Raw genomic sequence first — 24,511 nt, forward strand, 5'->3', positions numbered from 1 at the left:
CCCCCGCCGCCGCTCAGCCCCGCTCAGCCGATGGCCGATGCGGCCGGGCTGAGGTGAAAGATGGCTCTGTCGCGGGGGCTGCGGTGCTGCCAGCGGGCCTTCGCCTGGCTGCCCGTCCTCATCATCGCCCTCGTCGTCCTCTGGTCCTACTACGCCTACGTCTGCGAGCTGTGCCTCGGTGAGTGCCCCGGACGGGCTGGGGGGCGGCGGGGCCGGGGAGGGGGGAGCGGGGCCCTGTCCTGCCCCGGGGCCGCGCCTCAGCAGCGACACGGCCCCGGGCTCTGCGGGAGCCCGCCTTTCCTGAGGGCAGCGTTGCCCTCCCGGTCTTGGCGTAAAGGGTCCCGAGGGCAGGAGTCGCGTCTGGCCGGTGATTGAGGCGGCCCCCACGGACACACAACCCCGTGAGCATCTTGGAGGCTGGAGGAATCCCTCCTCCTCTTCCCCTTTTTGTCTGTGGGTGACGGAGCAAGAGGTGTTACCGCCAGCGATTGCGGCGGGACCCCGCCGGGCTCGCCCAGGTGCCGCTGATCTCCGCCCCTGTGTGCGGGCTGCCACCCCGGCCGGACCTTCAGCGGTCGCCCAAGCGGTAATCCCGGCCTAGCTGCAGTGCGCACACCCGGGGGGACCGTGGCGGTGAGGAGACGCTTCCTTACTGGGGTCAGGTCCATTATGGGGGGAATTAGCTGGACTTGTATGGCGCGTTGTCCTGTTTTTCCATAACGTCTGTATCCTAGCTGGGTTGGCTAGGTGTTGCGGGTTCTTTTCCTTAGTCATGAGTCCGGGTATTGTGTGTCTTTATGTCAGCCAGGGGAAGTGACGCTTTTTTGAAGACTGGGAGATTTATACCCACAGCGAAAGTCCATATTGTTGCCGTATGATAAGGTTCACATGTGATTTCTGGTTTAAGCAGTGACAAAAATCAGTTTATGTCCTGCGTCGCGGTCATTTTTTTATATTCTGACAAGAAAAAAAAAAAGTTACATTAAATCACACTCAGGAGTCCACTTGCTACAGTAGCACAGAAAATGCTACATTTTAGAAAGGAAATTTTCGGTAGGTGCTAGTGATTGTTTAGTTTAATGTAACAATTTAACTATATGGTAAGTTGCAAACTTTCTTGTGTTTATTGCGCTCTGTGTGCAAAAACTGTTACTGGAAGAAAGGCTTGCTAGGTCTGGTGAACATGGAGAGAAAAGCTGGTGGCTTGGACTTTTGAAAATGTAAGGAGGAGCATGTGGCTCTTTCCCTTCACGACAGGGTAAGCCAGATAAAGGAAGTCAAAGTTCTCAGAACGGTAGTTTGAGACGTTTCTGTGAAAAGAGCTGCCCTCTGGTACCGTACAGCAAATTTAAATCAGAGTTTTGTTAGCGTTGCCGATGCAGTGAGACCTTTTTTTTTTTTTTTTTTTCTCGATGGGGACTTAAATGAAATGCAGCTTCCTTGATCTGTTTTAATTGGTAGCTAGGCAAAACCCCCAAATACTTCGTGACATTTTATTCCATCTCTGAGATTGCGGGCTGTTTCTTTCAGGAATTCACATGGAATGATATCTCCAAGGTGCCTGTAACTGTCAATTAGACCATGTGACAAAAAATTTAGAGTATTTTCCTGAAATGCTGTCAGTCTTTTGAAATATGCTTTGTTTGCAGTGCTGTGCAAATTCAGTAATATTTAACTGGTAAATTCCAAGTCTCAGTGCAGCTATTAGAAGAGACTCTGCCGATTTAAGTGGGGTTTGGATCGGGCCTGTGCTATTCTGCAAATGCTGGTTAAGATGGCAGGAGCTCATCTCACTGCCTAGAATCACAGCTTAAAATCACTCCTTTGCCCACACCCATCTATTTTTTTTGCCCCATCTTTCTCTGTCATGCATTTTATTTGTGTGTGGAGGAGGTTATCTATACCGAAGTTAAAACGACTGAATTAATTATTTTAAGATTTGAACATTAACTGTTGGCATATGCAGTTACTTGAAAACTAGCTCTCAGGATGTTATCTCTCTTCTGGATTTCTACCATAGCAAGGCTTTATCTGTTGGCTGCTTTTTTTTTTTTTTTTTTTTTCCCCCCTCAGGTTTCCATTGTGTATTGCCTTTTCAGCTGTTGCAAGCATGTAAATAGTAGATGCTCTGTTTGGATTCTTGATTTTCATCCTTAGTTCTGCAGACTGCTGAGGGCGGCGTAGGGTGGAGGTGATGTCCTAGAGATATCTCATGATACTTGGTTTTAAACTTTCAATGCCTGGTATGGCCAACAAGTCATACTCCAGAGGGGGCCTTGATTTCATGTCTGGTGGTGGTTGCTGCCACAGTGAGAACAATGTCCCAGTCTCCTGCAATAAAACCTTTTGTATGATCTTTATGTAGAAGTTTGCTCTTTTCTCAAGAAGAATCCTTAGAACGGCTATGCTGCAAGTGCAACGTGAAATTCAGGAGGGAACCAAGCAGTATCTGTGAAAAGCTGATGTACTCTTCATAGTTTGATTTACAGCAAACCAAAGGAAGAACGAAAGGTTTCCTAACAGTCTTGTTCAACTGAAATTGAGCGTGCAGAGGCACAAGCAAATATTTGGTCTCTTTTTTCATCTACGTTGTTGTGTATCATAGAGCTTGCAGATCAAAATTGTTTGTTAGCATGGTTTTAAGAAAAGCAAAAGCAGGATGCCCTCCACTAGCCCAGGTTGCCCAAAGCCCCATCCAACCTGGCCTTGAACACTTCAGGGATGGGGCAGCCACAGCTTCTCTGGGCAACCTGTGCCAGGGCCTCAGCACCCTCACAGGGAAGAATTTCTTCCTCATGTCTCATCTAAATCTCCCCTCTTTCAGTTTAAGGCCATTCCCCCTCGTCCTGTCACTACTTGCCCTTGTAAACAGTCCCTCTCCAGCTTTCCTGTAGGCCCTTTTAGGGACTGCAAGGCTGAGGGCTTTTAAAATAATGGATGGATTTTTAAATAATCAGTGTAAGTAGTCATTGAGCAATGTACCCTTTGCGGGTTTCTCTCAGTGGTTCTGTTAGTAGGGACTGTTCCTATGATTATGGTAAAGTAAGGAGGGGTTGTAAAAACACTGCTAGTATGAAGTGTAAACATAGAGTCATTACAGTGTATCCTTTGTTGCTGACTGCCAAAGCCAAGACAATTTGTAATTTTTTATTTATGGTGATGCAGAAATGCATTGGGCATGACGTACTGTGGAGGATCAAGACCACCTAGAGACTAGTACAAAGCAGGCTACAAGTACATGCAGAGAAATACTGCTTGGACAGTTGCTAGAGGAGCCCTGGTAATCTTGTCACCTCGCTGTCACCAGTGGGTTATTTTTGTCATATTTCTAATGTACAAATATATTTTATAACAAGGGAAAATACAGCATAAGTAACAGTTACTGAACATGTTGTTGTGGGTGTCATTTGCGTGAGTAAACAAGGAATTGTTACAGATGCTTTTGATTTGGATGCTAAACTGTGGGCTCTCTTTTTGTCTGTTGAATTTTAACTTTTTTTCCTAAAATGGCTGTATTCCAAACAGAAATGTTATTTGTCACAAACCTTTCTGGGAATGCTATTTGCTCAGTAGACATATGGTTTTTTTCTTTTTCAGTGACTCTGAGCAATCCTGTGGAAAAAGGTATGTGCATTCAGTTTACTATTTGGCATTCAGTCTTTGTGTAAACAGATTCACAAATGTTTTAGTTGAAATATCAAAAATACTTTCCATCAATTTTTTTTTAAACTGACCTACTCTTTCAGTGTTTCCTTCCTGTAATTCCACATTCATGGAGTATACAGTATGCAGTTAGATGTGCTATAACTTTTGGATGCGTTGGGAAATGCCACTTTTTAGTCACAGTGGAAGCAGAAGAACATGAAAAGCCTTTGATCCCTTTGACTCTTTCAGAAAAAACTGTGTATGTCTATCTGTATACACCCACACACCTTTTCTTCCTTTTTATTTTATGTTTTCAGCACTGATTTTACAAGCTAAATGGAAGAGACTAGTTCTGTTCCATGGCCTGCCTATTTTTTCCCCAGTTTTATTTGATCTTTCAGTGAAAGCTATTTTTAATGTTTTTTTTGTAGGGAGGCTTTTGCAAAAGACTTTTCTCTTGGCTCTGTTGACCACTAGCCATATATTGAGTGGTAACGCAGTAACTTTCAGTTACTACTACAGATGAGTTAGAGCATCTGTCTCATTGGTTTTGGGCTAGAACGCTTCTCGGATTGATTTGGTAGTGCCGCTGACAGATGTTGTGCTGAGGTCCCAGATGCGGCATCGGGAGGTGGCTGAATGAGTTGGGCAGAGCAGCAGGATCACTGGATGAGACTGTTTCCACTGGCGGAGGCCACAGTCATGTTCTAAGAATAAGGGGTTGGTGGCCATTTTAATATTCCTCTTTCCTGGAGGTGCTTTGGAGGCATTTGGCTAATCCAGATGGCCTCTTCCCTTCATTTCTTCTGCCAGGGTTATGAAGGATAGAAGTAGGTGTAGCAGGTTTCGGCTGGCAAATCGTTCCGTGAAGAACAATGCCAGCTGATGCTTCAAAGATCCTCTGGATTACTGCATCAAGTAAATTCTCTTTCCACTAGAGAGCTGTCCTAATATTTCAAACTGTTACAGAGAAACTACAGAAAGCATGATGTTAATGATTATTCAGCAGAAGAAAGTTATTAGTTGCCTAATCTATTAATGCATCTCCAGGTCACCTTCCTCTAACATGCTGCTGTATTGCTTTATCAACAAAATTAAACCTATTGCATGATTTATCTCCTTACATATTAATTTAAAAATGACTGAGCTCCACCTGCATGTTGTATAAGGATAACATCTCAAACAAACAAACTGAAGAGCATAATAATGAATATCATTGATTCATAGTTCAGTCACACAATCCATCACATTCTTGTGAGGCCTATCAGATCATTTGCCATCTCATTAGAAAGTCTCAAAGTTTTTTAACCAGTTACATTTTCACACCGTCACTCTTGCCTGAGAAGTTAGGAAGTGTTTGCATTTTAGACTTCTCTTTCCACTAGTAGTAGTAGTTAATTTAATCTTAGTTTGCTAGAATTTAAAGCTTAAATGAAACAAGGAAAAGGAGGTTGTTGTTGTTATGATGAAATGGTGTGTTTAAATAAAACTGTCCTGTAACTGATTGATAATATCTTAGTGAGTCAAATATTAAAGAAATAACAAACAAATCGTTTGTGTAGCTGAAGAATAGCTGGCCTTTGGCTTTCTGAACCACAGCATGCCTGCTTATGCCCAAAGGCTTTGAAATAAAGTTTGCATACTGAAACAAGATTACTCTGATGCATGCTGGATTTCATATGATGATGTTTTTTCTAGTGGATTACAATTCCTTTTCTGTAATCACAAGACCTGTTTTGCTCAATTTGAGGGATGTTTTCCTGATTTATTTTATCAACTGTTGCAGATCTGAAAGATGTTTAATAAGAGATTTGATTTTTTTTCTGGTGATGTAAAGTTCCGCTAGAGCATGTTATTTCTCTTGACTCCATAAGTGGCGAAGAATGCGTTGCATGAGCGGACAGTACACTGATAATACAGTACTGTGATTCAAAGCGCATTTAGTAGCAACTGAACCCCAAATTTGGAGATGCTGGAGTATTGCAGTATTAACCTTTGTGCTGCTCCGCACCAGCCAGTTCTGCTTTGCCTGTGCCTAGGATACGGGGAAGATATTCCTTACCCGTGGAATTGGATCAGGTGGAGAAGGGGAGGCTTGTGAGATAGGTAACCCCTAACTGCAGCCACAGATCTCTGGAATTCGACTCACCCTTTGACCATAAAGTTTAGCTGTATTCTAATACTGGTTGATACTGTAAATCTTTCTATTTTCCTTTATTTTTTTTGTCATTGTTGTGAAAGATTGGGATTATGCCTATCATGAATGAAACTTTTGCTTAAGAGGTCATTGTTCTGCTTTTGTTTTTTTTGTTTTTTGTTTTTTTTTAGTGGCCTATCTTACAATATTCCATATTCTCTTTGTGCTCTTTGTGTGGACATATTGGAAGTCTATTTTTACTCTCCCAGTGCAGCCAGGCAAAAAGGTAAGAGAACTCAAAAATCCTTCAATCTAATTGATCTGGACAACCGATCGGGTTTCCTAAAGAGATGGAAAGTGAGCTAGAGTTGTCCGTAAAAACAGAGTAGTTTACTATTCTGAGAATCCTTTGACTTCCCAAAGAGCATAATTTAAATCAGAGATGGGGTTAATTTTTAAAGCTGCCTTTTCAGGTGTTCCAGGAGCCGATAGGATTTTTTGTGTTGAGAATAATAGGATTGATGATTATTAACTTACGTATTTACAGTGTCATTGATCTCTAAGCATTTGGTAAGTTGTGAGCCAAATCCTGAGGACCTTCCTTAACCAAGCCTTACTGGAGTCTCCTGAGTAAGGACCTTGGGTTTGGTTTTCTCTTTTCATGGAAGATGTTACAGTGCAGGTGGAAACAGGCACATCTGTAATAGCAGTGGGGTGTCTTGATCTCCTGAGCCGGATTGTTGCGGTGCGTATGTGAACGTTCAGCGTCCCACCAAAGTGTGGCATTGCCTGCTCTGCTGGGAGCCCTTTGCTGGCTGGAGGAGGCCTCTCCAGTTCCTTTTAAACAGGCTGAGATGCTGATGTCGCATGTCTGTGGCAGTGTGCATAGCATACGGCTTTTAATTTGGTGCTAGGTATACATTTAGCTCCAGTCCTTGTACTTCCCTGGTCAGCAGCAGCATGAAAGAGAAATGTAACAATGTCCTATAGTAAAGAGGAACTGGGGTTCACTGTAACAAAAGTAAATTGTTTCATGAAGAATACTTTCTTTAAGGATTTGGTATTGATTTTTTTTAACGTAGGTGGCTTATTTTAGGACAAGAGTATGATTTAGTGGTTTCAGCACAGGACGGTCAAAGGCAGACATTTGTTTCAATCCTTTCTCTACCAAATACTTACTTTTTCATCTTGCTCGGATTGGTGGATTTCTTTTGTGGTTTGTTTTACCTCTTTATGAAATACTACTAAAACACTGTTTGGAGCAACAGAATGATGTTTGTGTGGCACTCAATATACATGACTATAATCTGATCCTAATGACAAGAATGTAAATTTATAAATAACAACTAATCCCAGTTTTAGAAGTATGAAACTACAGCTGGGGACAGGTTCTTGCTCACAAGGGAAGTGCTTAAAGTGTCCTTACCGTGGTTATTAATGTTATTGATGAAAAATAGTAATCTAAGGCAGCAGTAGTAGTAGCAATTCTAGTGTGTTGTTTTGTGATCTGAATTTCACTTTTGCATTTCTTATTGGTGTATCTCACAGTATTCTGGCTGTCCAGCGCTTACTATCTCTCTTTGTTTCCTTAACAAACACATTTTCACATTAGCCTAATCTCATTAGAAGGAGCGGGAGGTAAAAACGTTTCCAAACTTGCCTGTATTTGAAATATTATCTCTGCTACCCATGGGTAACTGCTCCTCTCATGACTTCTGCTTCTAGTACCATATGTCCTATGCTGACAAAGAGCGCTATGAAAATGAAGAAAGGCCGGAGGTGCAGAGGCAAATTCTGGCCGAAATTGCAAGGAAGTTGCCGGTGTACACAAGAACGGGGAACGGAGGTCAGCGAAGCAGAGAGCTTGCTTTCTCTAAATCTAATCAAGCACGCTAAAGTAGCACGTGCTGGCAATCCAGATGACACTGCCGACCAACGGGGCGTTCCTAATGCCACTGCGTGCACCGAGTAACTCTTGTGCGAATAATGTCGATGCCTTTTCTCTCAGATTTTATGTTTGAACAGTTCTGTTCATCTTCGATGGAGTACCAGGTGCTGCCTTTGAGAAGCAGTATGTTAGCCTTTGAATTTACTGTTCAAAAGCCTATTTATGCAGTCTGCGTTTAGTAATAGTAATAGAATAACAAAATCTGTAGTCGTGTTTACTTAAAATGGAGTCTAGCTTAGAGATGCAGGACATAATTTTGTGGACAGATCTCTGGACCTTGTTCTGTGATTAAATGCATACTGCACTCCTTTCAAAGCTTAAAAGAAATCTGTGTTCATGTCGGAGGCTCTGACCTGCTCATTTCTGTCAGACAAGCCAAAGAATCATGAAGTAAAGAACTGCTATGGAGGCAATTACCAAAATGGAATGTATGTCAAGTCTGAGGAAATGTGGAAGCCAGAGGGAAGCGTACAATTTTGGTTTATCGCTTTTGAGCTGGATATGTGCTTTGCAGTGAGGATTGTTCCCTGCATCTGCAAGTCTCCAGAAGAATTATGAGCATTGCTTATCTGATTGTGACCTGGCAGCAAAAATCAGCTCCAAATGCACTCCTCTTGTGAAATGATAGAGGAAAGAATACGAACAGCTAGGAAATGAGCAGAATATTAACTAATGCAAAAAAAGAACACTCTTACTTGATATTAATTTGTCTTTAATTTCAGGTGTTCGATTCTGCGATAGATGCCAGCTAATAAAACCAGATCGTTGTCACCATTGTTCTGTTTGTGCTATGTAAGTCGCTGGATTCATTTTTCACTGAAGTGGATACAGTCACCACTAAGTTATGTGAATGGGCTAGTCCTTCGCGTGTCTTTTTACACGTAAAGGTACCGGAGTACCTCTGTTCCAGCTGCAGTCAGCGGTGTACGTACAGGTGTGACAGCATTAGCATTTGCGCTTCTGCTGTTTGTGGCCCTGAAGTGTTTGCAGTTCCCACATCCCCAAGCGTATTAGTGTTAAGTCGCTAGAAAACAGGCCGTCTAGCGCAAATTAACTGATTAACCTAGGCAGGTTAAAATAAAGTATGATTTTGACTTTACTTATTTATTTAAAATATTCCAGACCTTTAGCTATGGTGTTTTGGAAAAGTTTTAAGCCCTCTATGCAGAAATAATTTCTTTTTATCTTGCAGAGTACCAAGGACATTGCTTGATCTTGAAAAAGTAATAAATATTCCATCTTAAAATTATACCTGCCTTAAAAAATTCAAAGAGACAGTATCATCTTGAGTTTGTGTCATGTAGAAATCTCACAAAAAAAACAGAGCTTTTGCTATTGATCTGCAGTTGGCAATTAAGTACCAAATAAAAATCTTCAATTTTTCTTTTCTGTCCTTTTGCAGATGTGTGCTAAAAATGGATCATCACTGCCCATGGTATGTTCTAGATATTGGTTTGTAATTTTCTGAAAAGAGAGGCTGTTTAACTACATTTCTTCCACAGAATAGTGTCTGTACACCTCTTTCATTTTATACCATGCATCTCTCTGTGTTGGGGAATTTATGAAATAATTACACTTTGAAATTGCCTGAAATGTTTCATATTTTGAAAGACAGATCAGTCATGTTTGGTCTATAAACTATGGGTAAAAAAGCAGTTATATCGATATAACTTAAAACCCAACGGCTAATTCACTCTGACTATTATTCAAATTTTAAAGGGACTCCAACTTGGCCTTTAATTTTGGGTACATAATGGTTTCAGCATGAAGTTGGTGGTTGCTTTCAATAATAATATTTGCACGCAGATTGTTTCTGAAATAACCCCTGGGACCTTCGCATGGTCAGAGGCAGTTTGTGTAGAATGGTGCATGGATGAATTAAGCTTTACACTTTTTGAGAATCACTGCCAGTAAATTTCTTAAACACCTCCTGTCGTTTTTAAAAAGGAAGATTTCAGAAATCTGAAGCAACACAAACATTTTCCTACCTGAACCTCCCTGATAATCCTGAATTGTAGAGGATTTTTTTCAAAGTTGAGTTTTGAGACAAACACCTGCTCTCTTTTTTGCATTCCCTTGTTCCTTTTTAGAGTTGTCCTGTGCATGGAGAATTAAAATCAAATTTGGTTTTATTTGTATGTAAATAAACAAGTGGTGGTGAATCTGGCTCCTGAGTTTTGAAAGTAAATACAGACGGACAGAAATCCCAGATCTGATTACCATTGCAGACAAGAAACAGACACTGAGTAATTAGAGCCTGCCTCTGTGACAGATCTACCAGTGGTACCAACTTTAAAACACTTTCCAAAACCACAAACTGTCCTTTTACTTGGCATGGCAAGAAGTCTTCAAGTGAAAAGCAAAAAGACTTTAGTTATATTTCATTTTGACCACTAAGGGGAGCTATTTATTGGTGAAATTGTTTTGTATAAGCAACAGGATTAATAAAACCAAAAAAACCCTATAGTTTTCATTGTGTCAAACCTGTGTGCTGTACGTATCCTGATTTCAACTTTGCTTTTGTTCTCTAGGGTGAATAACTGCATTGGATTTTCTAACTACAAATTCTTTCTACTGTTCTTAGCCTATTCTTTGTTGTATTGCTTGTATATTGCTGCAACAGTCTTCAAGTATTTCATTAAGTATTGGACAGTAAGTTGTGAAGTCTGGTTACCTTTTCCTATCCTGTGAGTCGCGTGGGGTTTAGTCACTCTTGTTCCTTTGTTTGCTTTCCGGCCATGGAGGGTCTGCGTCTCTTCCCTAAGGGGTTTCCCTGTGCCCTTTTTTTGAGTGGAACTCCCATTCTACGTCTGAAATGCACAAAGTGAGAAGCAAAGAGGCTTGGGGAATTTCAAATTGTAGAATTAGCTTCTGGCAACAAAGTTCTATCCTTTTCCTGGTCCTGTGTTTGCATGTACGTACCTCAGAATCTTTGGGATCAAAGTGTCACGCCCTGGCATCGATCTGTAGATACTTCCTGAACACTAATCAAAAACCCTTGTTCATTTTCTGACTCCCACACGACTCCTTTCTCAAGTGAAAAGCTGACTGAAGCAAAGTATGCTGCTTATTCATCGATTGCCACTCATATGCCAGCAATGCCAACTGACAGCTCAGTGAGAGGCTGGCCTTTTGCCTCCAGATTTTTATGTCCCCTCCAAGTAGGAGTTTTAGAGGATATCTTTCTTCTCTCTAGGAACAAAGAATTTCCAGCTTTTATTTGTTCTCATCACTTGTTCTGTGTTGCTTTTCTTTCCAGGGTGAACTGACTAATGGACGCTCCAAATTTCATGTCCTTTTCCTTCTCTTTGTGGCAGTCATGTTCTTTGTAAGCCTTATGTTTCTTTTTGGCTACCATTGTTGGCTCGTCAGTAGAAACAGATCTACATTAGGTAAGGCTCTTGTGTCTTACTTCTTTAAGACACACCAAAAGTGCTGTAAGAAAAAAAAAAAAAAAAAGGCATTCGTGTTCTATATATTCCCGCTGGCTTTTGAGGGGAGGAAGATTTAAGATCTTGGCACAATGCTGCAGAAATTTATCACTTAAGATGTGCTGCATTTATTAGCTGGTCTGACAAAAGCTTTGTTAGGGAAAGAAGAGCCTTGAAGTGTAAAAGTCCAATTATAAAAATCTTATGCATATGTATAACTGCATTTGCAGTGAAATGAGTGCAGCTTTTCAGGAATGATGGTTCTTTATGCTCATATGTGAATTACATCCTAAAATAGCTCAGTAAGGTTGGGAAAAACAGTGTCCATCTTCATTGATAAAGGCAAAGAAATGATGATTGTAAACCCAATGAAATGAAAATCTGAAACAGTATGATTTTGTCGACTGATTTCTTTGTCTTTCCTCAGATAATGTTGTTCAATTTTTAAAGCTTTTTGGATAAAGTTTTGTAACAAAACACACACTGTCAAGAGTTTGAGCAAATATTCAGATTTTGTATAGTTAATTAACTTTAAAACTCATTTCAAGGTGTGCTGAAGCTCAGCTGTCCCAAAACATCAGACCTCTGCAGCAGCTTAGAAGGTAGATAAAATTGGTTTTAGTGCACTCTAGGTTCTCCTCCCCTCTCTTATCTTAATTTTATGTCTTACGATAACAGAGGGTCTATTTGCATATGTTTGTTCCTAATGCTTGTTCATTATATCATTAATGAATGAGGCAATTTAAATCTGTTAAATGATGTTGTCTTCAGATGGCTACAACAGGCACAATCCTGTTTCAGAGTATTTGGCATTGATTTTAATTTTTTTTCACTGAAATTGCTTCTGTGTGTAGAGGCTTTCTCAGCTCCAGTGTTTCAGAATGGCCCAGATAAAAATGGGTTCAATCTTGGCTTTGTAAAGAATCTTCAACAAGTGTTTGGAGAAGAAAAAAAGCTCTGGTTACTACCTATTGCCTCTAGGTAAGTAATAATCAAGTCAGTGCTAAAAGCTGGTACAGTAAATTGAAGGGTCTGACTTCCAAATGTCGGGTACAGCCTCGTGTTACGCCTATGATTGTGTGGCTTGGCTGACTGCTATTGTGCATCACTATAAAAGCACTGACAAACACCATCTGTGTTAATGCTGTTCACCAGAAGGATGGAAGGGAAAGGTTTTTGAGGGCTCAACGCACTGCACAAGGTGTTTGAAGTTTCTTCCTGAATTCCTGTGGCACACGTGTGGATGGGTGTTCCCTTCAAAGCTGCAGTTTTCTTCATCTGCCTGAAACAGAGTTTCTGTTTCTGAATGTGGGGGGGAATGTGGTTTTGGCACTTGTTAGACCAGTAGTAAAGTACACTGGAATTTAATTCTTTTAGTAATTGGACACAATTTAAAATAACTTCCTGACACAGCAATTCACAACTTTTTCAAGTAGCAATGCGTTAAGTCTAAGGCCCAGTTGCATCCCCACTGCCATCTGCTTTCCACTCTTGAGTCCAGTTAAAGGGAACAGACGAGCAGAGAAAGGCTTTCTGTTACTGAAAGGCAGCACTGAGGTGCTAGTCAGGGGCGGGTTACCAGCGTGTATAGTCATTGCAGGCAGAATGCTCAGGTTATTTTCCTGGTATAAAGATAAATCATCAGAGGAAAAAGATATTTTGGCTAGTTTACAGTTCCTCTGGCTATGTTGCGGGATGTTAGGGAATACAGTAGGTGCAGACCAAGCTAGAACATCTAATTTTTAACTTCATTAGGCTACGTTACGTGAATTTGAACGTACTCTCAACCTCCTGTTCAATATCCAGAAGCACATTTCTATTTGGGCAGTAGTAAAGCAAAAAAGCCTTTGCAATTTTAGCTCTTTGCAGAGTGCATTTTTTTTAATTTTTTTTTTTCCATTTTGTGTACAGGCTTAGGTCACAGAAAAGTGGGTCTTTTGTTTGTCTTTCATAACATCTAACTTAGATTGGGGCTGTTTTCTGTTGGGTGTCATTCAGACACAGAAGTGTAATTTCTGCCCTGAAGAATCTATGGTATAAATTGATAAAATTTATACCTATGGTATAAATTGTTCCTTCTACATAAATGTTTTCCTTAGTTCCCTCCTCAATTCTAGCTGTCCATAACTTAATTTTTTGTTCTGTTTTTTTTGTGCATCCAAATGACTCGATCAAGTTAGGCACATTTAAGTTCTGCTAAAAATCACTTAATTCCAGGCTAGAGGTTTCAACTTTTATTCTCCAGAGACCTTGAAGGAATTGAGGACCAAAACCACTCACTAGTAAAACTTAGTATCTGAGCTGCCACAAAAAACTAAACACAGTATTTTTCAAAACTTGAAAATAATTTAAAGTAAACATGGGAAGTACAGGCAACAGAAAACTTTGTTTGCAGATAAAATGTGTAGAAATTGTCATTCTTCAGAGTCACCTGCTACTTTTTACAGTGTCTTTCTCTGCCTTTATCTGTGCAGCCAGGGCGACGGACATTTTTTCCCAATGAGAGCTTTGTGTGAAGCTCAGAATCCTCTCCTAGCAAATGAAGAGCAGTGGGAAGATGATGGAATAGATGAAGAGCCTCACGGTAAGGTAACGCTAAAGGAAATTAGGTGTGTCTTGACCTACAGTGCCTAGTGGAGGAATTGTAAGAGCTAATCAAAGAAAAAAAAATGTGTTGGCTAAGTCACCAGGCAGCTCGGACTTGACTCATGAACACAGACTAAAAATGAGGCCTACTTTGGAGTTCAAGTTGTGGGTTTTTTTTTTCCTTTAAGTAGCTTTCTACTTGCAAGTAAATGAACTGAGAGGTTGTTACAAGTTGCAGAGAGAAATTGAAATTTCCAGAGTGTAAATGCTGCTTCATGTAGCACAGTTATATAAAGACATAAAGTTGTGCCTGTAAAAATGAAAAAGACTACGATTATTTTTTTTTAAAGTGCATTTATCCTCTGAGAGTTTGGGAAAACGTGCATGCAGACACCTGAACGCTGTGATGCATTTAAGAAGCTGCTTTATACTTTGTTCAGCTTTATTACAAGAGTAAAGAAGTCCATTTGGTTTTGATGCTTGCCTAGCTGTGCGCTAGATTTGATCAGTTTCTGAAATGTAAATGTACCTTTTATGCTATGGATGTCCTGTTAAAAATAAGACTTTATATCTATTCTTTGATGATTTTTGTTAAATGGATCCAAAATTAGTTTAATGATTCTTTACTGTTACCTTTATCTGTTTGAACTTGATTTTTTTTTTGTCCTCGAATATTTACCTCCAAGCTTCGGTCTTTGGAGAACACAGTTTGTGTCAGAGACCCCAGTTACCGTGTTTGAGGGTTCAGAAATTCTGTCAATAAGTTAAGCATGGGCTCTTATTTTTTCTTGTGGAGCAAGGATTCCATCCACAGGTTCCCTTTAAAAGAAATATGGTAATCTCACTCTTCTTTCTCTTTAAGGAATGGTGAAAGTTTTAGTTAATTCTCAGATTACTATAATTAGTGGATCAAGCAACTGTAACTGGAGAACTAAATACCACTGCTTTATTGTTCAGAGACATGATTTCCATAGTCGCGCTCTTTATTGCCTCAGAATAGTTTTCAGAAACTGTGCCGATAATGTTCCCTTTCAGGGTATAAAGTTTAGTCACAGGTGCACAGGGTATGTTTGGGAGCCTGTGAGGAAGGCTATAGTCTTGGTAAAGGGGTAGCAGAAACTTTTCACGTGAACGTTTTTATTTGTGTGCAACATGTTGTGCAATGAACTCTTTCACCCTAACAGCACAGTATTTGCTGTTCAGCCTCTGGTTAGGTCGTACCTGCGGCTGTTTGTTCGAGTTATTCCACTGCAAAATAAACAGTCTGTGTTTTTTCCAAGGCACACTTCATATACTGCTGGGAAAATACACTCTCCAGGAGTGTGTCAACAGGACTGAAGAGGCTCCTTTCAGCTTTTCTTCAGATTAACTGTTTTAATTAGTTCGTATTTGTATGTTAGAAAACTACCTGTTCTTCCTGGTTTGTTCTATGCATTTTGGCAGTTACAAGGTAACACAAATTGGCTTTAAAAACAACAAAACATGACATCTCTGTGTGTTGTTTATGAAATGGCCTGAGATGTTCCATTAAAACGGAAAGATCTTTATTTGTCTTTCTGGCTTTAAAGTTTGTGACACAGTTATAAAATAGTTAAAGCAAATAATAGAGTAATCTGAGTTTAAATACTGCTGTTCAGTTAGCTCTGACAAGTGGCTATTTGGAATGATTCTTAAAAACGCACTCTCACACTTAGTGAAAAATATATTCTCAGTGAGAAAACCAGGTTTACTTCTAACTACTTTGTTTTTCATTCTGTAGAGTCTGGTGAAGCTTCATCCCTTGCTATAGAAAGGGAGACATAGCAGTTTGAGGATGCAGCAGTAGAAAGCCTGCTGGAAAGGTCAGTATTTCAGTGGCATGGCATCGAGGCCTCTGAGCACCCTGAAGGGCAGAGACCCCCTCACCAGAGTATTGTGTCGGTGCGCCTATGCATGGCAGTATTTCACCAATATTTCTCCATCTTGTCCAGGAACATGTTGTTTAAAAGAAACATCCAGTAGCCCTGGGCTGGATGCTGACACAGTTAACCCAAGAGCTGAAAGCGCTGCTTGTAGGGGAGGATACAGACCCTCCAGTTCTTCCGGTAAATGTGGCAGGAACGACTCTTGCTGCTAACCTGTACAATTTCAAGACTGGAAGTCTGTTCAGTGATTTGTGAAAGGTGCGGGAAGGTGCAGAGACAGTCTGGAAACTGAAGTTGAGAACAGTCAAGTTGCAGTTAGGAATAAACGGAAGTAACTTGAAATGTCCACATCAGCTGTTACTCTGTTTTTGGGGGTTTTTTCCCCACCCTGGAGAAACATGGGTACAACAACAGATGATAGGGTTTGGGGAAGATGCCGCTATCAGAATGTTCCCTGGTCTATAATCTGGTCTGGCTTTCCTGACAGTGGGGAGGTGTCCCGCACAGGTACTGTTGCAGTAAGCTGCAGGCTGTGCCCTCTTCAGTCTCTGTGAAACATTTTCAGAGTGGTGTGTAATTAATTGACCAAGCTTCGAGGAGTCTCACTTGCAGGAGGTGGAATAGTCAGATAAAATTTGCCCCTCTATTTTCTGTGGACACTGAATAACCGTACTGTATGGCAAAGCACTGTAACCCACAGCCTCGTTCTGCACGCAAATAGGCAACGCGAATAGCAACGATTTTTATAAATGGTCTTCTCGCGTATTGTAGATGCGATTCCATTTTCTTCCACTGAGAAAAACCCCAAAGTATTTTTTCAGTCACTAGTCAGTGAGGACCGCATACTGCCACTCTAGTGAGGGACTGAAAACCAGCATTTTCCCTGTCGTTCTGTCAAGACTGGACAGCCAGCTATCGCTTGTCAGATCAGAGCTTATAGCTGCACATTTTTTTTTCTTTAAATTTCAGCTTCCCTCTCAGGAGTCAACATCCCTTCTCCTGGCATGGACTTCAGTTTTGAGAGGCAGAAAGCATGTGGATCTTCAAGATGAGAAAACATCATGAAGTATCATCTGATTGGAATCTGCATTCTAGAGTGCTTCTCCAGAAATCCTGCTACCCAGATGTTTCAAGGCTTTATAAGTTTAAGTTATGGAGTGAACAGAACAGTTTTATAGAGCGATTCTGGCCAATCTTCTTTGGCCTGCTCTCTTTATTTTATAAATAATATATATTTTTTATTCAAAATAGGTAAAAAGTATTGATGCGAGGGCATTTCCAAAGGCCTTTTCATTTTGCAAACATCAGGGACTCGAGTTCTTGAAATTCTTCAAGCCATAATATTCTTGGGGATGGTATTTATTTTGAGACCGACTCTCCAACCTTCTCTGACAAGCGGCATTTTCTAATGTGTTTAAAGTTCGGAGTCAGTTCAACTCAGTGAGAGACAGACCCACTTAAATTTGGCACTAAATTGATAGTTGGATGTAAGTGTTTTGAAAGAAAAAGTGCTGAACATGCATATATACATGTGCAGCTGTGTATGAAAATAAAATATTCACATTGCCAATATCAAGATTCAAGAATATTGTGGCCATAGATTTGGGTTTTTTAAACATTTTTTAAGGAGGGTGGAATTGTCTTTGAGTTACAGTGCCCTTTAAGCCCAATCCTATTTGCAGGCACATAAAATGCAAAAGGAAACTTTAGACAGTACCATTTGCATTAATTCCTAGGGCTAAAATGACTGAGTTTGCCTGGTAATTAGAGTATTATCAACTCATTCCTGGATTGGCGTTTGATGGAAATTTGTGTGTGTGTGGAGTCAGAAAGGAAGATGGAAATTCAAAATACGTGAGTTGGAAACGTGCACTGAAAATTTAGCAGCGTTTGGGGATTGTGCTCCACAAAGGTGGTTTTAGTCCCATAATGTTGAAGAGATAATTGATGTATTGGATTTTTTCAACCTTCTTCCTAAGGGTTTTCAGCACTAAGAGGTTTTATCTTTATTTTGCTCCATTTGCAGTCAAAGGAATGTATCACTGTTTTTTATTCTGTGGAACGGAACTGAGAATGTGCTGGCAGGATTATATGCATTTTTTCTAGACCTGAGTGTTTTTTTATCTGCATGATTCAGACCTGGCAACTCCACAACTCATGTTTGAATTAGGTGCATGCTTAAAGTATTGGTATACTGCCTTTCAGACAATTTGTTACCATTTTCTATCCCAGTTTTGTGTTTGTTTACCAGCCCATTTGTGTTGACAGTGACTACAGAAGCAGTTGTGCATGTCACGAGAAATTACCTGATAAGTATCTGTTTGGTGACAATACTAAATCCTTTTTTCCTCTGTTTACTCTGGTTTAAACTGTGCCCTGCGGACAGGTATTTTGTACAGCAGCCTCTGCAGTTTGGTGTAGAGCGAGCAGCGACCTGAGTTGGTAGGACAGGGTGGGGTGTCCCAGGCGTAGCGTAGGCTGCACGCTCTGCTCCTCAGAGCCGTACCGAGCACTCAGCGTTCCTGCTTCGACCGCTTCAACCACGTCTGTTGGGTGGTTCTGTCAGCAGACGGCTGGCGAGTGCTGAAACTATTTTTCCTATCAATCTAATCCTGCATTTCTAATGTAGATCTCGTGGTGGGCCTTAAGCTGTGTGTGATGTAAGATAGCAGGAGAATTAATCACCGCATTTCTGGCAAAATGTGTTCTGGAGAGGGATCTTGGGAGGAAGATGGCAGCTAAAGACAATAGGAAATGTATAGGAATTTAGCACCAACGGAGGTGCTGTCTGTGCCTTTTGAAACTCTAAATTCCTTGTCTGTAAGAACAGGGAGATGATTTGGTGACTGTTTCATTCTGCCAGCTGAAGTGTATTTTTAAGGTGGGAGGATCAGAGCTGTGTCTGAAGCTGTGTGGATTTGCAGGAGTTTTCTGAGCAGGTTCTTGTGTCCTTGCTGGATTTGGTTCTGTTTACAACCACGTCATCTCTCAGGGTCGTTTCTCTGCCCAGCAGCAGCAGCAGAAGGTGCCGAAAAGATCTCCAGGCAGTATCCCTGCCTACTGCCTGCCTGCAGCACTGTTCATTAGGTAGTACATAAAATCAATTTTTGTCTTCTAATTATTACTAAGGCAGATATCTTTGTGATAACGTGGCTATCCAGCTCAGGTTTAGAAACAGCTTTCAAGGTTTCCAAGTAACTTACTCTTATTCAGTAACTTTTCCTGTAATTAGTTGTGGCCGGTTTTTCCCTTTCCTTAAAAGCAGCTCGGCCTCACACACTCGGTTATAAGAAACTCTTGTCCAGGCAGAAGCAATAACTAGTTGGACAGCTTCAGAACCACGTCAGATTTCTGACAGCTGGCGTGTGCACGGTCTGTGCTGCGTTCCAGGGCCGCAGAACAGCCGGGCAGGTTCCTCCGTGCCCCGGGATTGAAGCCGAGTGCAGAAAGCTGCAGGGAAAGGTGGGTGTCGGGGAATGCAGCGTCCGTGGGGCGTTTGCCGAAGACGTGACGCGTCTGCGTTCTTCAAGGCAGCGAGTAAACGAAGAGTCGGATCCCTGGGGGGAAACGTAGTGTTTCTCAAAATACTGCTGCCGAGATCTTTTTGCTGGGTGCGTTCTTGCAGCTGACGCCGCAAACCTAATTGCAGATGGCCTCCTAATGGAATACGGTTTTTCCAATGAGTATTTTTGGCTTTTAAAAAGGCCGTCAACTAGAGATCTGGGCAGCGTAAAAACAGTCATTTTGACTGCACCCCCTGCGACCTGTGGTTTTAAACTGGGCTGCTATTTACTTTTGAAATGGACTTTTTTTTGGCCTTTGCTTCTGAAAGGAAGTTGCATAGAAAGAACGTGATCGATGCAGGATGCGTAAGGTTCTGTCGCGTGTTCTAGGTAAATGCAGTGGAAAACAGAAACTCCTCAGGCTGTCTGTAGTCACTGCTGCAGGTAACAAAAGAGATGGAGTATTCAGCCAAGCATGTGGTACTTTTTTTAGCGTGCAAATGGCTCTTTAAGTCGTACACCCACTGCATCTCCTTTGTTTTCCACGCCTGTAACCCTCACGCAGAGGCTCTCCCCCACATCCCCACTAAGGGCTGTGCAATCGAACCTCTCCCCCACCTCACCCGCCCCTCCCAAACAGCCAGAGCCCTCGTCCCAGCGCTCCAGGCGCGGGGCTCGTCCCTCCAAGTCTCGCTCGTACCAACACCATCTGACAGTGTCGAACACAGCCGTGGTGGTGTGAGCTTAAATCGGGGCACAGAAGGAGTTCAGCCCAGGTGCAGCATGGTGTTACCTTTTGTTTGTGTATCAGCATTTCACGTCCCTGTGTGAGGGAGGGCTTCCTCTGCTGTGAGGAACTTTCCAAGTGGGTGTCGCTGTGTGAAAGCTGGATTTTACTGTGATACCTGCCACTGTCTCATCCCTGTACTCCTAAATTAATGCTCCAAAATAACTGACCACTAACAACCACCCCCTCGCCTCTCCCCCTTCCCTCCCATTTATGTTCAGGTACACTGTACTCTTTTAAAGAGAAAACATCATATTGATGTTTCTATGGATAGCATTGTGGTAGGTCCTCTCCTTGGCCAGCGAGTCCTGTCCAAGGAATCGGGACTTCTGTAAGCCTTGCTGCGCTGCAATTTTGTTTCGTCTTGCTGAATTGGCACAGTATGTTTTTGGAGTAGAATAAGGTTATATTCCGTTAAACGGGAAGCAGTACTGTATGGTTTGAGTAGGCCGTACCTAGTGCCTGTAGCGTATGGTCATTGACAAGGGGAAGCTTCCTAACAGCACTATGGCAATGAATGTTTACTTCCTGGAGCACACCAGAAATGTGATTCAGCAAAATCTCTACTAGCTGTAGTTTTTTAATTCTGTATGCTGGGGTGGACTGAAAGCACAACTTAGTGTTACGTACCAAACCTGATGCATAAAGTCTGTACCATAATATGAATGTAAAGTGTCAGGGGAGGGAAAAAAAAAAATAATTACCTTTTCTTCCCCAAAGTTAGATCCAAGACTGATGTGCTAAGATGTGTTTAGGGACCCACTGCCTCCCACGTAGCTGTTACATCAGCAGAACAGATTTACTCTTTGCATAGCTGCTCATTCACAGAAGTGTGGAATTAGCAGGCTAAGGAGGTGCTGTTGACCTTGTTTATTAAGCCAGAATGAATTAAAGGGTCATGTTTCCATTTCAGTGACTCCTGTGGTACAAATTTTTTGAAATGGATCCATAGTACTTGAACATACCTTGATTTTATTGTTGGGGTTTTTTCCAATTCTATCGGCTTCCATTTTGTTACAGAACACTTGCAAATATCAACTCGTTCCGAAACCATTGGTTAAAGCATTTGCATGGCAGAGTGGCTTTTTTCACTGAAAGTCTGTCAAACAGCTCGGAGTGACAAGCCGAGGAATGTTGTGGCATTACCACGTACTCTTCCTGCTTCACGCGTTACTTCCTTTTCTGGTAATTAACACTGAGATCATACCCACTGGGATGCACTTTTATTCTCCTTGTCCTTTTTCCGTCTCCCTTGGAGAGTCTTTCCTCTTCCTCCTGAATAGTTAAAATATTCCCAGCTTTCAGCTGTTTGTGCTGGTTTTTTGGATGCTGTGAGCAGGTGTCGTTTTAAGCAGTTGTGCCACGTATTTTATTTGTAACTAATGTTAATGTTTGTCAGGTATCAGTTTGTGATTCTCATCATTCAGGCTCGGGTTCCGTTGCTCAGAGCAGTGGGATCCAACCTCCTGCATTGCTTTGCTCTCCTCCCTAAAAAATCTTACTTCTTCATTTTCTAGCTTCAGTTTGGAATGACAACCTTGTGAAAGGAAATGTCAGTTTACTTTTCAGAGGAGCCCGTAAGCTGGTTATGCTTTCATGCTGCTTAAAATACTTTTTTCTGTTTGAGGTTTTCATATTTACAGCAGCATTTGTAAAACTTTAGTGGATAATAGCCACTGTTAAAAAAACAAAATAGAAGAGTTAAGGAGGGGAAAAAAACCCCCAACCAAAAAGATTCACCAAAAAGGACAAAGGGATCATCTTTGCCTCTTACTCCTGTTGTGCTTAAAAAGAAACGCCTGCCTGCGCCGTGGTAGTATCAAACAGCTCGTGCCACGCGGGGGTGTTTACCTGGCGGCTGTTTCAGTACTTACTGTCCTGAACTTTTCTGGAGCTCCAGCTTGGGCTAAACCCTGCAGGGAGCCCCCACGAACTCCTGTCCTCCCCATCTCCTTTCTAACCAGGAAGGCGCATGCTGCACCTTCTCAGATCAGCAGGTGTATTTTTTTTTCCTGCCTTTTTCTGGAGGACCCAGGAGCCTCTAGGAGAAGGAGAGAGAAGTCTCTCCTACGGGCACCTGGCATCCTGATGAGGTAATGAACCATGCTGGTGAGGTAATGAGCCGCCTGGGCTGGTGCAGAGGTGCCTCCCCCAAGGAGGAGGTACCATTTGTATGAGGAAGAGCTTGAGCAGGGAAGGTAGGTGGAATCTGTTGTGCTGAGTTAACTCCGTGCGTCAGGCTGCTGCTTCTGCAGTAACTGCATCAACGTGTCACTTCCTGCTGTACTCACTGAGCGACGGCTGCTCCAGAGTAATCCCAAATTGCGTTGTTGGAGCAGAGAACTTGTAACAGCTTCACTTTTTCCGGGTGACTTACACAATAGAAACAGTCATGTTATTGTCTAAACTATTCTGGTTTTCGTCTCAAAGAGACTTATGAAAACGGGTCCCTCAAAGACAAAACTTAAAGTCTCAGGATCAGATAATCGCAGACTCAGCCCTATGTTCGAATCCAGCATCAGGAGTTTTTTACCTGGCTTCACAGTAAAGCCAGTGGGTTTCAGCAGAGTTCTGTCTGGGCAGGAACACTCGCCCCAGGCAGAACCTGACTGCAAGGGCCATTCTGGGGTCGGAAGGCTCTGTCTGGGAGCCAACACACTTACTACCTCTGGCTGGGTCAGAAAATGCCGCAGCGCAACGCCCTTTTCCTGTTGGGGAAGACTGGCTTAGTGGGCACCGTGCCGGTAACTGCTAAATCATTGGAAACAGAAACAGCAAAGTCACTGTATTGATTTGTTGCTCCATTCAGCTGCTCTTGAGATCACCGGTACGGCCTCCTGGTGGTGTCTGTAAGTACAATCGCGTACAGTCAAGGCTGTTCCGTTCAGCCGCGGACATGCCGCTCGGAGCTGCTGTTTAATACCAATGTCTCACCCCATAATGGAATAGGAAGGAAATGTTTTCCAGTGAATGTCACGAACACTCTGCTGACAACGTTTGGGATTTTAGTCAGGTTCAGGAGTTTAATGCTGCTGCCAGCATCAAGGCTTTTGATATCAAATGGGTTTTTACAAAAGCTTTGGATACTCGTTTTTACTGTCCGACAAACCTTCTGTCTTTATTATGAATGCTTTGTGTACGTTTCGCTAGCATTTTCCAAGTGTTTGTATGGTTTCTACAGCTGAATATCCTGTACGTTCTGCTTTGTCATTTTCTATTATGGTTTCTACTAGAAAGCCTGCGTGGTTTGCACTGTTCTGCAGGTGAGGACTGCATTAAAACCATTTTTGGCTAATTTATTATACTTGTGAATAGTTATTTCCTACGACTTAGCCTATGCTCAAGGAAACACAACTTTAATTAATTGAAATTACTGCTTGGAGTGGGGAAGGTTCTTTATCCATGTCAAAAAGAGTCACTAAATGCTGCCCATGTCTTATGAGGTGTTGGGGGGGCAGCCCAGGCTTTCGCGTTCCGCTCAGCTGAGGAGAGGGATGAAGCACACCACTTGCAGTGACGGTCTGTAATCCTGCATGCTTTAAAATGTGGACATATTGAAAAAGTAATAATGGACTGTATTGTCTTTATATATAAATTTTCCCAAAGTTACAGTAAGGTAAGATACTAGTAAGTATCTTACTATTATACTGGTATCTTAGTATTACTTACTAGTGTTGGATATTGTGTATTTGGCACCAGGGCATGTAAAGCCAAAGAAAGAATCTGCCTGCAGACTTGAGTTAAATGTGATCGATACAATTCCTGCACTGAGTATTTTGAGCACCTGTGAGGGCCCCATTGGGCTTTTCAGCCCTGTTGCTCCACGAACAGAGCTAGAACTTGGGTTTGACTTTTTACCACAGCTTTTCTTCCTTCAAAACGGTTTGTGGAGCAAGACAACGGTGGGTGTTTTAAGATTTGAAAATCATCTGTACAGAGCAAAATTCAGGAGATGTGCCTGTAGTTCTTGGCCACCAGCCAAAGACTGAAAATTCTGCCAAAAATTCAGTGGGTGCTAAGTATGACATCACGTTCCAGGTGCACCCGTTGCTTTGGAAGCACTGGGAGTGGCTGCACCAGCTGTAAACGTTACCCCTAGGAATGAAGTACGCACCTTGGTGATGTAGTTGGTTTATTTTGCTCTTGCAAGCAGCCACAAGACAGGCTAGAGAAGAATAAATAAGTTAAAGCAGAGAGTGTAGCGGTTTATACAGCCCCAGCGCCGAGGTGCTGGGCCCTGTGATGACAGAGTGCTTTGTGACTGAACCCCACTCAGTGTTCAGGCAGTAACTGCCCAGAACTAATCTAAGTCAAGTATTTGCCCCTTTGGCCAAAAAGATTTTTAAACGTGCCCTCAACCGACCCGACAATAATAAAACGTAGGGAAAAAACCTCTTGTGACATCATACAGTCATATCCGTTTGTTGCGAGTATGTCAGTCTGTTCCAAAATACTTCTGTCCAAAGTGTGTTGGTGCAACAGGATGAACTTCTGTGGTTAAAATGGTGATCTCTGGGAATTCCTGGATGATGGATTTGGCACCTTTGGAGAGAGGGCAAAGGCAATGATG

The 24,511-nt window shown here is 41.9% G+C and overlaps 2 protein-coding genes across 8 annotated transcripts in view; one reads left to right on the plus strand and one right to left on the minus strand.

Moving 5' to 3' along the window:
* ZDHHC15 (zDHHC palmitoyltransferase 15) lies at positions 1-23,240 on the plus strand. Of its 5 annotated transcripts, none has more exons than XR_012837311.1 (13): positions 1-178; positions 3,598-3,624; positions 5,974-6,068; positions 7,508-7,628; positions 8,453-8,522; positions 9,133-9,165; positions 10,262-10,382; positions 10,990-11,122; positions 11,710-11,763; positions 12,016-12,142; positions 13,636-13,750; positions 15,507-15,588; positions 16,621-23,240. XR_012837311.1 is itself a non-coding variant. In XM_075763678.1 (13 exons), the coding sequence occupies exons 1-12, from the start codon at positions 61-63 to the stop codon at positions 15,548-15,550; spliced, it is 1,053 nt and encodes a 350-aa protein (XP_075619793.1). In that variant the 5' UTR covers positions 1-60; the 3' UTR covers positions 15,551-15,588; positions 16,621-23,240. The 5 variants fall into 5 exon arrangements, 2 of the variants coding, with proteins under 2 accessions (XP_075619793.1, XP_075619794.1); XM_075763678.1 differs by having other exon boundaries at positions 13,636-13,745; XR_012837310.1 differs by having other exon boundaries at positions 13,636-15,588.
* The window catches only part of UPRT (uracil phosphoribosyltransferase homolog), a 20,191-nt gene continuing 15,138 nt past the window's right edge, over positions 19,459-24,511 (minus strand). For 2 of the 3 annotated variants that reach the window (XM_075763682.1, XM_075763680.1), the window contains one exon: positions 24,057-24,483. In XM_075763682.1, coding sequence (XP_075619797.1) covers positions 24,377-24,483 — 107 coding nt within the window. In that variant the 3' untranslated portion in view covers positions 24,057-24,376. Of the gene's footprint in view, positions 19,593-24,056; positions 24,484-24,511 lie in introns of those variants that run through there. The other variant, XM_075763681.1, reaches the window with a different exon arrangement.

The sequence above is a fragment of the Balearica regulorum genome, chromosome 11, assembly GCF_011004875.1.
Source record: "Balearica regulorum gibbericeps isolate bBalReg1 chromosome 11, bBalReg1.pri, whole genome shotgun sequence".
Classification (NCBI taxonomy): domain Eukaryota; kingdom Metazoa; phylum Chordata; class Aves; order Gruiformes; family Gruidae; genus Balearica; species Balearica regulorum.